Below are 14,266 nucleotides of genomic sequence, written 5' to 3'. Positions count from 1 at the left end.
ATTTTATTTTGAAAATTAACCGGATGTTTTAATGTGTTTCTGCGCACGACTTCCTGCCCCGCACGATCTGCTCTGTGCTGAATTGCTGCGTTGGGCTCCGGCGTCCGGCAAAAATAGAAGTCCTGCGTATCTGTTGCGGAGGGCTCCGGAGTGCCAGAGCTGAGACGGAGCCGGAACGCATCACAGCCGCAGCTGGTGGAAACACACAAATTGACTAGAATGGAATCCTATCGGCTCCGCTGCCGTGCCGGAGCGCAGACGCAACCAACACATATCTGGTGGAAATTGGCCTTTAAAGTTTCTCACATATAGTGACTGATGGAAATTAGCTCTGTACTGAGCTTGTGGTCAGAAATATCACGGTGAGCAACCTTTTTGTATCATAGAATTATTTGTGCATGCATAGTTATTACTGGTGTAAAACTCATACTGCTGTGTCTATTAAAAATCATGGTTGACATTTTTTGACAACCTTTACTTTAAAGGATAATCCATCTCATGCTTGTTTCGAGCAAGCGGAACCCTCTGGGGCTGAAGAACGAAGCCATGCAAAGTGTCAAAACTGCAGTTCCTTAAATGGCCACGTGAGGCTACCTCAAAAAGCAAGTCAATCCCCATAGACGCCCATGTTAAATGTTGACAAGCTGGTACAAACAAACAGTTCTGGTCTCTGAAGCTTATTTAAACATTCCTGACAGCTGTACTAGGGTGAATGTTTAAATAGCCCACACCTTTATTGTTATGGGCCTAAAGTTATACATAGTCAAGGGTGTGGCCACTGCTGAGTGACAGGTGGGTGTGGTATTGTTTAACCCCAGATTCACAGAGTATAGGCAGAGTAATTTGATGAATAATAGAACCCCTGACAGACAACGGAAATCCATCTGAATTTACAGGGTGTCACAGTTGGAGTATGCAGAGCATTGTTACTCTTTACATAACATTATTGTTTATCATTGTGGGTGCTCACATCGTTATCTTATAGTTATCATTGCTGGTGTGGATGACTTCAGATTTCACAATCAATGTTAACTTCAATATTTGAATTTTTTTTAAAAAACTAAAATAAAAAAAAATTGAGGGGGCATTTTTGCCTTCAATTGATAGGAAAGCTAAGCGTGAAGGGGGGAGAGAGGGAGAGAATGGCATGCAGCAAAGGGCCACAGGCTGGAGTTGTATATGGGCCGCTGCGGCAACAGCCTTGTACACGGGGCGCCTGCTCTACCCACTTAGCCACCAACACCCCTCCATGCAAACTTTTGACCGCTCTTGCATCACAATCCACTTCTCCACTGCACACCCAAATGCACCATTTCTTCCAAAGTCATTTGTTTGCCAGAATATTGCTTCATTCACTGCTTCCGTTTGTTGCTTGTTCGTGAGCCCATCACAAGTGTGAGAGACTTGTGAAAACACTAATCCCCTACACTGAAACTCTGTTATAGGATGAGTTATAGTAACTGAGAGTAGTCATACCATTGACTAACATCCAAGTTCACATACACAACCCCATAAAAAGCAGATTTTAATACTAGGCAAACATAATAAAACATGACAACTTGTTTTTCAAAAAGCAAAAGACAAAGACTACCCGAGTAAACAACACATAAACTGCATGACCAATAAAGCTTAGCAGCACATGGAAACGGGGTTCTTCATGTTCTACAGAAAGGGGAACAAAACCACATGATCAGTCATGCAAAAATACTGAGACGTCTGTCAGCCCCAGGCTCCAACGGTCCTTATTACTCACAAGAGAAAAATGCACTGAAAATTTCTGACAAACAATAACAATTCTGAAACTTTTCTATCTAGTTTAAGATTAATTTACAGTCCTTTAGGCCTACTGAAACCTAAAACTACATTGGGGGAACTGACTGTGGTGTACCCCAGGGTTCAATATTAGGTCCTAAACCTTTTTAGTCTGTAGATGTTCCCCACAGAAGGAAAAATCCTGTGCTTGGTCCATTGTTGAGCAGGATAGTCTCTCTTCATTTGTGTACAACTTGTTTACCACACAATCACAAAACATTTTGTACGTTGTTCCACAGATGTGCTATAAAGTTGTTATAAATACTTGACTTGTTTTCTTGTTATTAAGGTTGGCTTGCATGTCCACACTTAGAGCTCATAAATGTACTCAAACATGTTTATCTTGTCTGCTGACGTACTGTATATCTTGCTAAAAGTTTTACTAGGATTAATTTTCGAACCATCCTGCTGGCCTTGAGATCAAACAAACAAAAAAAAGACAGATACTATGTTGTCAGTATGTATAGAAAGTCCCATATCCTAAGGTTATCAAGGCCACATAGCTGACATTTAGTCTACTGGTTAACAAAACAAAGAAGGGGAAAAAAAGTTTACTTTTTTTTTTTTTCATTTAGGCACATCATGTCAATGCCTGCTGAAAAAGCTGCTGCGCCTACCTGAAACCATCCCCGACTGTGACAATTTCCACTTCACTGTCAGTTGAAGTGACGTTGATCTCCTCACTTGCAGGGACAGCAGGAGCTGGAGCTGGAGTTGCCTCAATCACCACCACATCCTCATCAAGGGCACCTGAGCACACCAGTTGAATTTAGTATAGTACTGATATACACCATAAATCTGACAAAGGCAAAGAAACTACAATAACTACAATAAAATAAACAGAAAATTTTAACGTGTAGCCTGACTACTCTTCATTGCACTGACACTTTTTTTAAACATTAATTTCAATATTATGATTGACAGCAATATGCTATAATTACAACTACATCTTTTCTTTTAAACAGTATTCATATTTTCCAATCAGATAGATATCTATATTTCCAAATTAAACTAACCACATGCAATTAATGGAGACCCCTGTCAATACTTTATCTCGAGAGATCCTGCATGCGTATTAATGCTGCCCACATCTCACACAAGGAGCACCACTGTTAAAACAAGTTTAAGTGACAACAAACTAATTTGAGACTAATTAATGTATTTTTTAATGGAGCTGCTGCCAAGACCATGGGAGGCCAATGGGGTCATTCGTTTCTTAAGCACAGTGTGTTTTGTTTTCTTTTATAACTGAACACACAGCTTTATCTACAGGTTTATTTTAAGGCTTTCAGCCCAGGTATACATACATTATTTTAGTCCCCACCAGTGATGAAGATCATATACAGCATATATTTGCAAACAATAGAAGTTTATCAGAGCTAACAGTCTCATGCCTGTTTCTAATTATTGTCACCATTTCTCAGTGTAAGTGAGAGATGCTGACTCATGCATCTGGTCTATGAGTCAAAGTTATAAATTCTCTCCCTCATTCTTTAGACTTCAATGTAAATCTTAAGTTAACCTTTCATGTCAGACAGTTTTCATCCTTATTGTTTTCGAACTAATGCATTAAAGGGCTGGGTACTGTTCAAGAAATTACAATACCAGTACCATTACGAGTGCCTTTAAAGCGATATCGATTCCGAGTACTTCATGTGATACTTTTTTTCTTTTCTTTTTTAAAGATGATTTTTATGGGCTTTTTGCCTTTATTGACACGACAGAGAGTGAAATGGGGAGACAGAGAGAGAGTGGGGACTGACATGCAGCAAAGGGCTGCGAGCCGGATTCGAACCCGCAGCCACTGCAACGAGGTGATGCCTCTGTACATGGGGCGCCGGCACTATCCACTACGTTACCGACACCCCTTGATACTTTTTTTCCTACTTCATTCAATGCCCATCATGTGACATCTGGTTACAAAATATAGTCATACTTAGGAAAGTTTTGGTGGCATCTCATATGTGGAACTGCCAACACCGTCAAATACACCACGCTCAACTTCACCACACAACAGATTGTAGGGGTTGTACATCTGCTGCTGTGGTTGTGGGCTGATCACACAGCGCATTAAATCTAAGAACATCTGCAGTGATTGGCTGCAAGCAAAAACATATAAACAGTCATTTATTTCTAGATCTGGATATGAAAATTATAGAGGTTTTAGTACTTTAATACTTTGTGAAATTTGATCAATGGCTGAAAATGCACAAGCTATGAACGCTGGTTAACAGTTTTAAGAGGCAAAAATATTTAAGGGCACTGCTACATTTCTCGTGTGTTTACTGAGTTTTCATGCACATCTCTCTAAGTGCCATAAACTCCCCAGTGTGATTTCTATTCCTAATCTCTCCTGAGAACTGCTGCTTAGCACCCTCTGCAAGACTAGCTGCCTGGCACTCTGGTGAAGCCTTCATGAGGTGACGCAAACAACACCCAACACCTTACTTACGACTTGCAGGGAGTTGTAACCAACCTGTGCATGATAGGTACAAAAAAAACCTCCTTCTCCTACTACTATACCTGACACGACTACAGTATATAACAAACCCTGGAACAAACATGTCAAATCCCAAGTGATGATTTTCTTAAGTCAACCAGCCACTTGATCAGTTGGTAGTAAGAGTACATGCAATATGCTTGAGGCTGAACAATCATCCTTTGAAACTGCTGATGATGATGATAACAATTCAGTGTAACCAATCATCAGATGTGTGCATAAGGGAATTTGTAGATTTTTATTGTATCTAAAATGACAACAATCCCGATGGGACCTGCATTTAAGGTGGATTTTGCTGAGATATTGTTTATTCACATTTAATATCTTCTGTTGTTCAGTTTAGAGGTGGGAATAAACTGTTCTTTGTCTACATCACACACCTGCTCCAACTCTGGACATTTACAAAGGCAGGTTTCATCACTTGCCTCCATGCTTCCTATGCTGTAAACAAATGCCTTGTTTTCCCTGAGAGACCTGCTGTTTCCATGCAAAGCCAGTCACTATACAGTGACTGAGTTTTCTCCCACCTGCCTCCCACCATGGAGGCACAACAACTAACTTTCCATTCTCCCCTAGGGCCACAGCAGCCAGAAAGTGCTGAGGCTAAATGGCTACACAAGGAAAACGATGAAGCAAGGTACAGGTGTTTTTTTTAAAGATAAACTGACTCCTGTTGTAAATGCTGAAAAATTTAAGATCAGAAAATAGCATGTGCCTTTCAGGTGCACAGACGATAGTGAGAACAAGCGCAGAAAGCTATGGTTTAGATTTAGGAGCTGTATAAACCTGTTGTTCCAACAGGTATAGAGGGCTGCAGTTTTCATTACTGCCTGCCAGGTGTGGGGCCATGAAAAGCAGAGAGGGGAGTAGCTATTCCTTTATCAGCTGTGCCAAAGCCATTACAAAGACATACAGACCATAGTCTTATGTATGTTGCTACATTTATCATGAGAGCCAAAAGCTTTATTACAATTTCTTACACTTTTCACCTTGTTTGTTTATGTGAAAGTGGGACACTACAACAGCAATATGCATCCATGTGCAGCTGAACAGCTGTTTGTAAGCATGTTGTCACCACAATCAAACACTACGCAAGGTGAGTCTTCCTTTACTTCCCCTTCTTTGGTTGAGAGCCAGAATGAAATCACCTGGCCCAGAATGAAAACCTGTAAACTCTTGATCCTATTTCAGTAAATAGACATTAATACCTTTTTCCCCCTCAAAAATCTGTATGTATATGCATCTTTTTTACTGTGGGAAAACCTGCTAAAAACAGGTGATACACTCCTTTCCCATTGCCAATAGAACATAGTGTTCACAGCTCTGCAGTAGATGAGTATGCCTTTCTGTTTGTTGTTTTTTATCACATTTGATGTCACAAATGTGCCAGAAAACAGGTAAGTAAACGTAGGAAAGCAGAATGGAGGTCAGTGAAAGTGTTACAATGGTTACTTCTTTTTTAAATGATCAACCTCTACATTAAAACCACTGACAGGTGAAAGGAGTGACATTGATCATCTAGTTACCAAACAATGTTCTGCTGGGAAATCATGGCTCCTGGCATTCATGTGGATGCCACTTGACACGCTCCACCCACCCAAACACCGTGAAAGCCCAAGCCCCTAACCCCCTCATTGCAATAGCACTCCCTAATGACAGGACAATGTGTCGTGCCAAACTGCAAAAACTGCACGGGAATGGGCCGAGGAATGTGAAAAAGAGCTCAAGGTGTCAACCTGACCCCCAAATTCCCTAGATCCCAACCTGACCAAGCATTCATGGGACATGCCGGTGCCAGTTTGGGGCTAGTCAACACCTTAAGGTCTTTGTCAGGTCCCTCGTGATGGCAGTGCCATGAGAGGGTGTACTTGGTCTGTCACAATGTTTGGTTGGCTGGAGCATGTCAAGTGGCTTCCACATATATGCCAGAACACAATATTACTCAGATGATCAATGTTATTCACTTCACCTATCAGTGGTTTTAATGTTGTGGCTGATTGGTGTATATCTGTTTCTATGCAGTCTTTCTTTCAAACTCGGTGTCAACTAATTTGGAACGACGTTTGAGCACTGCTTGGAAGGAGATGGTGAGAATTTGTGTCATTGCATTGCGCCTGAAAGGGGCCAGAAATTAGTGTCCACCTGGGTGTCATATTTCTATCACCACTGACTGGAGCCAATCAAAGCCGATCAGAGCTGATAAATAACCGTGACTACTGCAGAGTCATTTGTCCTGGGAGTGAATGCCAATTGTGACCTTTCCCACTGAAGACAAAAGGTATTAGTGGGTATTTTGTCCAGTGGAAAAGGGGCTTTAGCGAGATCACTTAACATTATCACACTCCTGTTACAAAAAATACTTATTCTGATTGTGCAGTGAAGGGAAATTTTGATAAATGACAATGTTTGCCTATTAAGGTTATTTAAAGAAGTACAACACTAACAACTTTTTTTGTGATTAAAAACCTCAGTCCAGCTCCTATTGCAGGTTGCACAACATGTTGACTAGAACTTCTCTGGCACCAGCCCTTTCTGTTTTTCTGTTCTGCTTTTCAGTGCATATTAATTCACAGTGCATCAATGTACTTCAATTAAAATGTTAATTCATGCTGGATTGTGCTTTTTTCTGCAGTGTTAGAGATCCTAGTGCTTGTGAGCTTTAGGAGACATAGTTTCCATTATAGTGTTAAAACTATGATGTTACCCCTCTTTGCCTATCTTTTTAACAAACAGCACAAAAAAAGAAATGAATATGTCAACACCGTGGTGTATTATTCTGCCTGTTGATATTTACTAAATCCATGCTGTGTAGCAACAGTTTAATAAGGCCCTAAAATACTGTATAAGCCATCTAAACTTTCTTTTACAGTTTACCATAAAAAGGATATATAAAATATTTAACTATTCTAACACAAACTTTGACACCCCTAAAAATACAAACACATAATGACTGATCCTGACTACCCTCTGTGGTTCACTGTGTTATGCTGATCACACTGCAATCACGCAGTAAAATCTATGTATGTATTCCCTGCTGCTTTGAACCATATGATATAGCCTACACAAACATAATGTATGCTGCAAAGCAAGATATGTTAGATACAATAAAGATATTACAATTCAACTGTAATAGAGCGGTGGTCTGTAATTACCTGTGGCTACAGTCGCACTGTTGGGCTGGCTGCTGGTGCTGCTAACATCTACATACAGCTCATCTTCGGCTTCGGTAGAAGAGGGGGAGGAAGAGTCACTACTCAGCTCCTCGCTGGAACTACTGGTGCTATGAAGTAGAGCATACTTCCTACGTGCAATCACTTCACGTTTCTTCCTCTGCAGTAGTAGTCGCTCCTTTTGCTTCTGAGTCCGCTGACCCCCTCCAGGAGCTGTTTTCACAAAGCGTTTCCTATGAAGAGGCCGCCGGCTGCTCAGACACGGCCGCTTCAGCAGCACTGGCTCAGCCTCAGACCGCACCCACTTATGAGAGCGATTCCCCCGAGTTCGACCCAGAACAGGGCGCAGGCCGACTCCGGCGGCTCCTCCTGTTGTCAGGGCAGGAGCCTTGTGTTGGCCCCCTGTTGCTCCACCTTCCCCCTCCTCCTCTGAGCTAAGAGTGTCCGAGTCCCCAAATCGCAGGCTAGAGGAAGGGGAGGAAGCACAGTCACTAAAAGAGGACTCGTGATTATGCTCATCCTCACTGGGGTGCTGTAAAAGTTCTACCCGGGCACGCTGAGTGGCCAGTGAACTCTCACTAATGTGGCCCTCCTTCAGTGAGCAGTCTGACGGCCCTGCCTGTTGGCCTTTTCTTTTTCTGCGCCCAGGAAGGGTGCGTTCTGAGTCTCTGTGTGTCCCTGTGTCCCTCAGGGTCCGATGCCTGGACTCACACAGGGTTTCAAATTCGCTCTTTCCAATCACCTCCATGTTGTTAGGGAAGCTCTTGGCTGCCTCCATGGGCTCTGGGTTCACCAGTGGCTCCTTCAGATGCTCCTGTCTGCTGGGGGCCTCAGATGGCACCTCACTCTTCATGGTGGCAGGTCCGTCCTCAAAGGGCAAACAGCAAATGCACTCGCATCAGTTCCTAGGCGTCTATCCGCTGCATCTCACAAAATCTGAAACAGAAGACGAAGGGAAAAGTGTTACAGTAGCACAAGTCACTGCGTGAATATGAAATGAAAGATCATTATGTCAGTGAAAAGATTAAGGTCTTTCAACAGCTCTGGAAAATCAAGACCAGTTTCAAAACATCACATCTAAATATAAGTCTGATCAATGCGCTAAAAGTTTTCTGTGTTCTCATTCATCCATGAAATGCAATGCTGAAATTAACTGTTAGGTAAATAAATAACGTCACCAATGACCAATTCGGATATCAGTGATAAAACAGCCAGCTTGTCGAGATCAACTTTGACTCCATATGTTAAATAATCAGACCAAATTTGTTTGATCAGAGGACAAAGCTAGTTAGCTGCTTCAGTGTGTTACAATTATGAATAAATATTAAAATTATGGACTCTATACATAAAATCATCATGGACAACAGTTAAATGACCATTACTAAATGTAACTATCTCAGTCTCTGCTAAACTGGAGACAAAACTTGTTTGACTTTTTTTTTTTTTAACATATACTATGCAGGACTTCCCCATAAAACAATGTTTGGACTCATGCAAGATTAAGCCGTCTAAATTATCACTTATGATTCACTATTTTTCTGCAGAGACTCTGCCCTCTGCCAATACTTTTCTATTTTCCTCTTGTTTTTGTGTTTGGGGTTTTTATGGGCGTGTACCCCCACAGCACTCAAGTGATGTCGGGCCTCTATAAAAAGGTAGCGACCAGGAGCCAGACCATAAGCAGCAGGCATCCAAGAGACACAGCTCTGAAAAACATAAATATAGTGAGGCAAAACACAAACAAGAGTGAATCTGAGGTTGGCTTTTACTTTCACTTTCGCTGGCAAGCATGTTTACAAACAGTGGACAAATCTGCATAGTATACCTTTAAGAAAAGACAACATTTTAAAATGACTATAAATGATAATACCTATCCCTACTTGTACCAATTACAAGTAAAATTAGGTGACAGGGGAATCTGAAAATAAATAAATAAATAAATACAGAGATAAGCAACTGCAAAAGCTACGGAAGAAATATAAAAAAAGAATTTAAGGAGCATAGATACAATACATTAATAATGATAAATAATAAAATAAATAAAATTACAATTATTAAATTTTCATCCAGGTCATTATAATTATTTTTTTTCCTACGATGCAGATCATGTGATGATCATAGTTCTCTTTATGCTGCTGAATTGTTCAACATCAGCCATTTAAAAAAACAGCCTACAGCAGAGCATATCAGACTTGCTTTTAACTAAAATTTTATTTAATATTATTTTCTTGCATGTCACGGGTCTAAAAACATAATTTTCATAATGACAACAACAGCGTGTTGTCGTGTATTCATGGTGTTCAACATGGGGCAATACGTTCATTCACTAACAGTCTTTCTGTTTTTTGGTACAAATAAAGACAGTGTGACCCAAAGCTGCCAATTAAAGGTAGAAAATAAATACCCAGAGGCTGAGTCAAAAGTCATGGCTGTGAGTCAATACTGATGTGCTTGCTTTATTGTTGATTCTTGGCAACGCATCAATCACACTAAATAAAGATGGGATTTTAATAAAGGGGATGTCCACCATGAAACTGATTCTCATATTTATGTCATGAGTTTTGGGACAGTTATATCTATATTTATGTGCACCAGGAGGAAGGGACTCTTTAGGCATGTTGCAATGGGAGAATTTTCACAGCAGTGTAAGGTCTCCCAGAGCAATGCCACATTCCAGCGTTGCTGAAATGTAGGCTACTTCGTAAATACAACAAAAGTCTGTGCCTCTGTTGAGCTTTATGCATATTTTCAGATGAGCACATGTCTCACCCTCTGCCAGCCAACAGTGGTGTTAGCACTGACAAAGATCACAATACTGGGGAACAGTATTCCCAGTAGCCCTAAGTGTCAATAAACCTGAAAAGCTCTTTTAATACAATGAATACATTCTGTATATTACTGATTGCTGCGTCTAAGAAAACTGTTATAGTTTACTGGTCTGTAGTCCTCTTCAGTTACACAGATATCCTATTGTAAAGCACTTTCTTGCAATGTATCACTTATCTAATACCGATCCCCAAAGTGTGATGCCATTGTTATCATAAGCAAGATTTTGCGATATTAGTGTGTAGAAAACAATTCCACTGTTTTAATAGAGTGAAATGCTTGTTTTTCAATGTTTAATATGTGGAGTGCTCGGATTGCCAAGGTGTATAATACACCAGGGATCTGTAATAGATCAGGCAACATACCTAATACTAATCTATTACTGCCTCGATACTGATCCAGTGAATCAGATCCTAGTTTTGTATTAATCAAAAACACAAACAGGGTTCAAGTGGTTGAGAAGACTAAATATAAATATATATATGATTTTAAAAAATCCAAAGCAGAAGCATAATATTTGACCGCTCCTACTTGCAGTGATCAAAATTTGTAGAGCTATCTCTATACACACTCACAAATGGTGTTGCATATCTGCAGTGATGTCCGTGAATGAACTGCGTTTTAAAAATGTTTGGGACTGTGTGAAGAAAAGTGCAGGCTTGTGCACTATATGCACGTGGTGATATCGCCCACAGCAACAAGACAACCACACTTCTTGATATGATGTAATCAGAAAACAAAATCATGGAGCTACTATTTCAGCAAGTGATTTAGGAACATATTGTACTGACCCTGTCTATGTGGCCATCTGGAAGCACAAGTGATGTAACACAACTCAAGAAAATAAAAAGCAATGCTTTGCTTGTACCATCCACATTGTTCGCTGAGACTACATCAAATGTGGATGTCTTGCATCTGTCAGCATCTTTATGTAATTTCATCTAAATCAAAATTCTTATACACAAAGTCTGACAAACATGGTCAACATATAAACATCCAACTACTGCATTTAAGACACTGTAAGATATTTTATTCCAATGTGGGTCATTAGCAAATTTAAGACTCATGTAGAGACAGCTACAAAACTTTGAGAGTTCACTCCCTCTCTCTGGCTCAGTCTCAGAAAAAAAATGCAACACATCAACATTCCTGGTCGTGTTTGCTGCAGGGTATTTGTATTAGACTGCATTAATTGTAAAGGTGTATGTGATGTTCCCCTGTTTAGTACTGCATTAGATATTTAAAGACTGAAAACGCACATAGCAATGTCATCTCATTATATATTCACAACTCATACTAACATGCTGGTTGTCCTGACAACACGCTGGCCTGAAGCTGCAACTTTTATGAAAGAGGGCTGATGTTGCTAAACCCAAGTCACATCTGCTTTTATATACTACTCACTGATAAGTGAGAGTCCTTCAGATGCCACAGAGAAAGCTGCGCAATGACATGCATGAATTCAGGGGCCTCAGAGGACAGCCCTGATAGAAAAAATCCCCATGCATCAAGGCTGAATAATACACATTCCTCATACAAAGGGCCAAATAACATGAGTAACAGATACTGCAGATACCACCAAGCGAAGCAGTCGCAGTTACTTAGATCAGAAGATGTGTGGTGTAACAGAAATGGCAACAGTAAACCAATTCAAGATGTACGACTGAGACAGGACTGCTGAGCTGCTGCTAACGATTCTCACTGTGCTTTCTGTCTGTGAAACGACTACCAATCCCCCTGGCTAGGCAATCGAAAAAAACACAGCTACATAGATTTATTTAGCTTCACAGCATCGAGCCTGAACGTGAGGGTAAGCATAGTTTCTACAACGCTGAACAATTCGCCTACAATGAGCTCGGCTGCTGTCTGTCTGTATCCCACATACGCTGCTGGAGGGACTGGGGCCACATAAACTCGTAGTTATGTAGAAGCACTTAAAATATCCAATTTAAGTAACTTATGTTGAGATTTATTATGAAAACGAATCGAGAGAAACCAAAGTGGACAGCTAGCCACCTAGCTTGACACATAGTTACTCCAGACAGAAGACAACAAAGACAACACGTACCTGGGTCTAAGTCCTTTTTCCAAATTGTGTCACCGTCCTTTTAGTAACATGGGAGGTTAAATCCTGTGGGGAATAATGACAAGCGCTGAAAACGAGCATTTATCTGAATGTTAACCCTGACTGCAACTAGACAGGCCTACATAGAAATCGCGATCCGAGGACGTTAGTGGCTGGGATTGTGAAACTGACAACACAGTCCCGAGCTGAGCCGAGCAGCAAAATCGAAGGCAATGGGCCCTGGACGGCTACGAGCTAAGCTAACGTAAAGGCTAGTTCCACTTCACTCAGCAAATACCCGATTATACTCAGCCATTTTGACTCGCAACGGACGCCTGTCGAATCTTAAAAGGTAGCACGACCTCTCTACTGTGTTTCTGTTTGACAAGATAGAAATGTCTCACTATTAGCCCTCGACGAACTTGCCATTCCTGCCGCTCGAAGCATCCACTCTTGTTTACCCAGCAGGTCGTCCGTTCGCTGGCTACAGATTCAACACAGCCGTTGGCCTCGCTGCCACGCGGGGGCGCCACATCGCAGCTAGCCGTCAGCCGTTTACGACACTTTGCGACAGCTCGACTTAATCCCTTTTACTTTTCAAAGCAGACCGTGTTGATAAAAATACGCAATGTCGAGTGGACACTCTCTCCTCAAACTGTTTCGTGTCGACAAACGAGCACGAGAAGCTCAGTGTAATTGTGAGAATGTACGTCTGTATACGGATTATAATATAAATCCTTGCATCATTGTTTTGCACCTTCCTTAATCCTCCATTCCAAATACCACAGCGCCCACTAGCGGATATAGGTCAGACGTGTGGAAAACCCTTCATGAAACCCCAGTACATGAACACCAAGAGTGCTTAATTGCACAAATTATTGTCATAGAAATGACGTTTTAATCCAGTGTACTCATACTAATAATCAGAGGGTAATGTGATACAGAGAATGACAGGCAGATCTATCAGAAAGCTTACATTATTACATCACATGTATCTAACCACAAAATTGCAAGAATCATGCAGGCTACATCACCTTCATCAAATATGATGACCAGTATGACTTGCTTAAAATGCTACATCCACAGACAGCAAGAGATGGAGATAGAGTTGTTTTTAATGGGCTAAGGTGTAGTCTAAACATACGAGTTTTCAATCTGTGACAACAGATATGTAGAGTGAAGTCAGGTAATATGTGTGACACTTTATGGTAGATTACCAAGAAAACCACCTAAAACTGAGGACTACTCTGAGTGTTACTTTTAGAGCTTAATCAAGCTCTCTGCTATTTTTCTACCAAGGAAATATGTTGCTAAGTAAAATAATTTAGAAACTTTGGACCCTCAAACACATCAAGGACATCTACTTCACTACAATAACATGTTCAGGTAAAATGAGAGAGTTGTGTTTGTTTAAGTTTTTAATGGTTGAATCCATTTATCAGTTCAGTCATTAATTCATTAAATTATTAATGCAATCTGTGGCTATTCATTAAAAAAGACTTTTCTGCCATGGTCTCACAGCATCATCTTAAATATTTTTCAGGTGACAAAAAAACAAAAGAAAAATCACATAGTTTCATAACTTGTGAGTTATGGCACAGAGTAGCCTAAAAACATGCTGGTTTCACTTAAAAAAAAAATCCATCCCATTTGAGCTTAATTTTGATTTTCCCATTTTACCTAAATGCATTAAGTACTCACTCAAAACCCTTATCCCATAAAAAGTTAAGTGTATTGTGATAATATTTTAATTTTAAGTCAAACATTTAATAAAATGCAACATCATACAGCCATTTTTGTTGTTATACCCTTATGTTAGCTGCAGCTTTCTTATCACCAAAATGTGAAATTTAACATGCCACACAGCTTCTCTTGGAAATTCTGGGACCAATG

The 14,266-nt window shown here is 40.5% G+C and overlaps 1 protein-coding gene across 5 annotated transcripts in view; it reads right to left on the bottom strand.

Annotated features, from left to right (window-relative positions):
* The window catches only part of rnf111 (ring finger protein 111), a 37,028-nt gene extending 23,996 nt beyond the window's left edge, over window positions 1-13,032 (bottom strand). Inside the window, exons 1-4 of one of the 5 annotated variants that reach the window (XM_049598000.1) lie at window positions 12,778-13,032; window positions 12,377-12,439; window positions 7,465-8,418; window positions 2,430-2,562 (exon numbers count right to left, since the gene is read on the bottom strand). In XM_049598000.1, the coding sequence (XP_049453957.1) occupies window positions 2,430-2,562; window positions 7,465-8,335 (1,004 nt within the window). In that variant the 5' untranslated portion in view covers window positions 8,336-8,418; window positions 12,377-12,439; window positions 12,778-13,032. Of the gene's footprint in view, window positions 1-2,429; window positions 2,563-7,464; window positions 8,419-12,376 lie in introns of all 5 variants that reach the window. The other 4 variants (XM_049597991.1, XM_049598007.1, XM_049598015.1 and 1 more) reach the window with 4 other exon arrangements.
* Between the last annotated feature and the right edge of the window lie 1,234 nt (window positions 13,033-14,266).

The sequence above is a fragment of the Epinephelus fuscoguttatus genome, linkage group LG2, assembly GCF_011397635.1.
Source record: "Epinephelus fuscoguttatus linkage group LG2, E.fuscoguttatus.final_Chr_v1".
Lineage (NCBI taxonomy): Eukaryota > Metazoa > Chordata > Actinopteri > Perciformes > Serranidae > Epinephelus > Epinephelus fuscoguttatus.
Note: the sequence above shows the minus strand (reverse complement) of the source record. Positions and strands in the feature narration are given on the sequence as shown.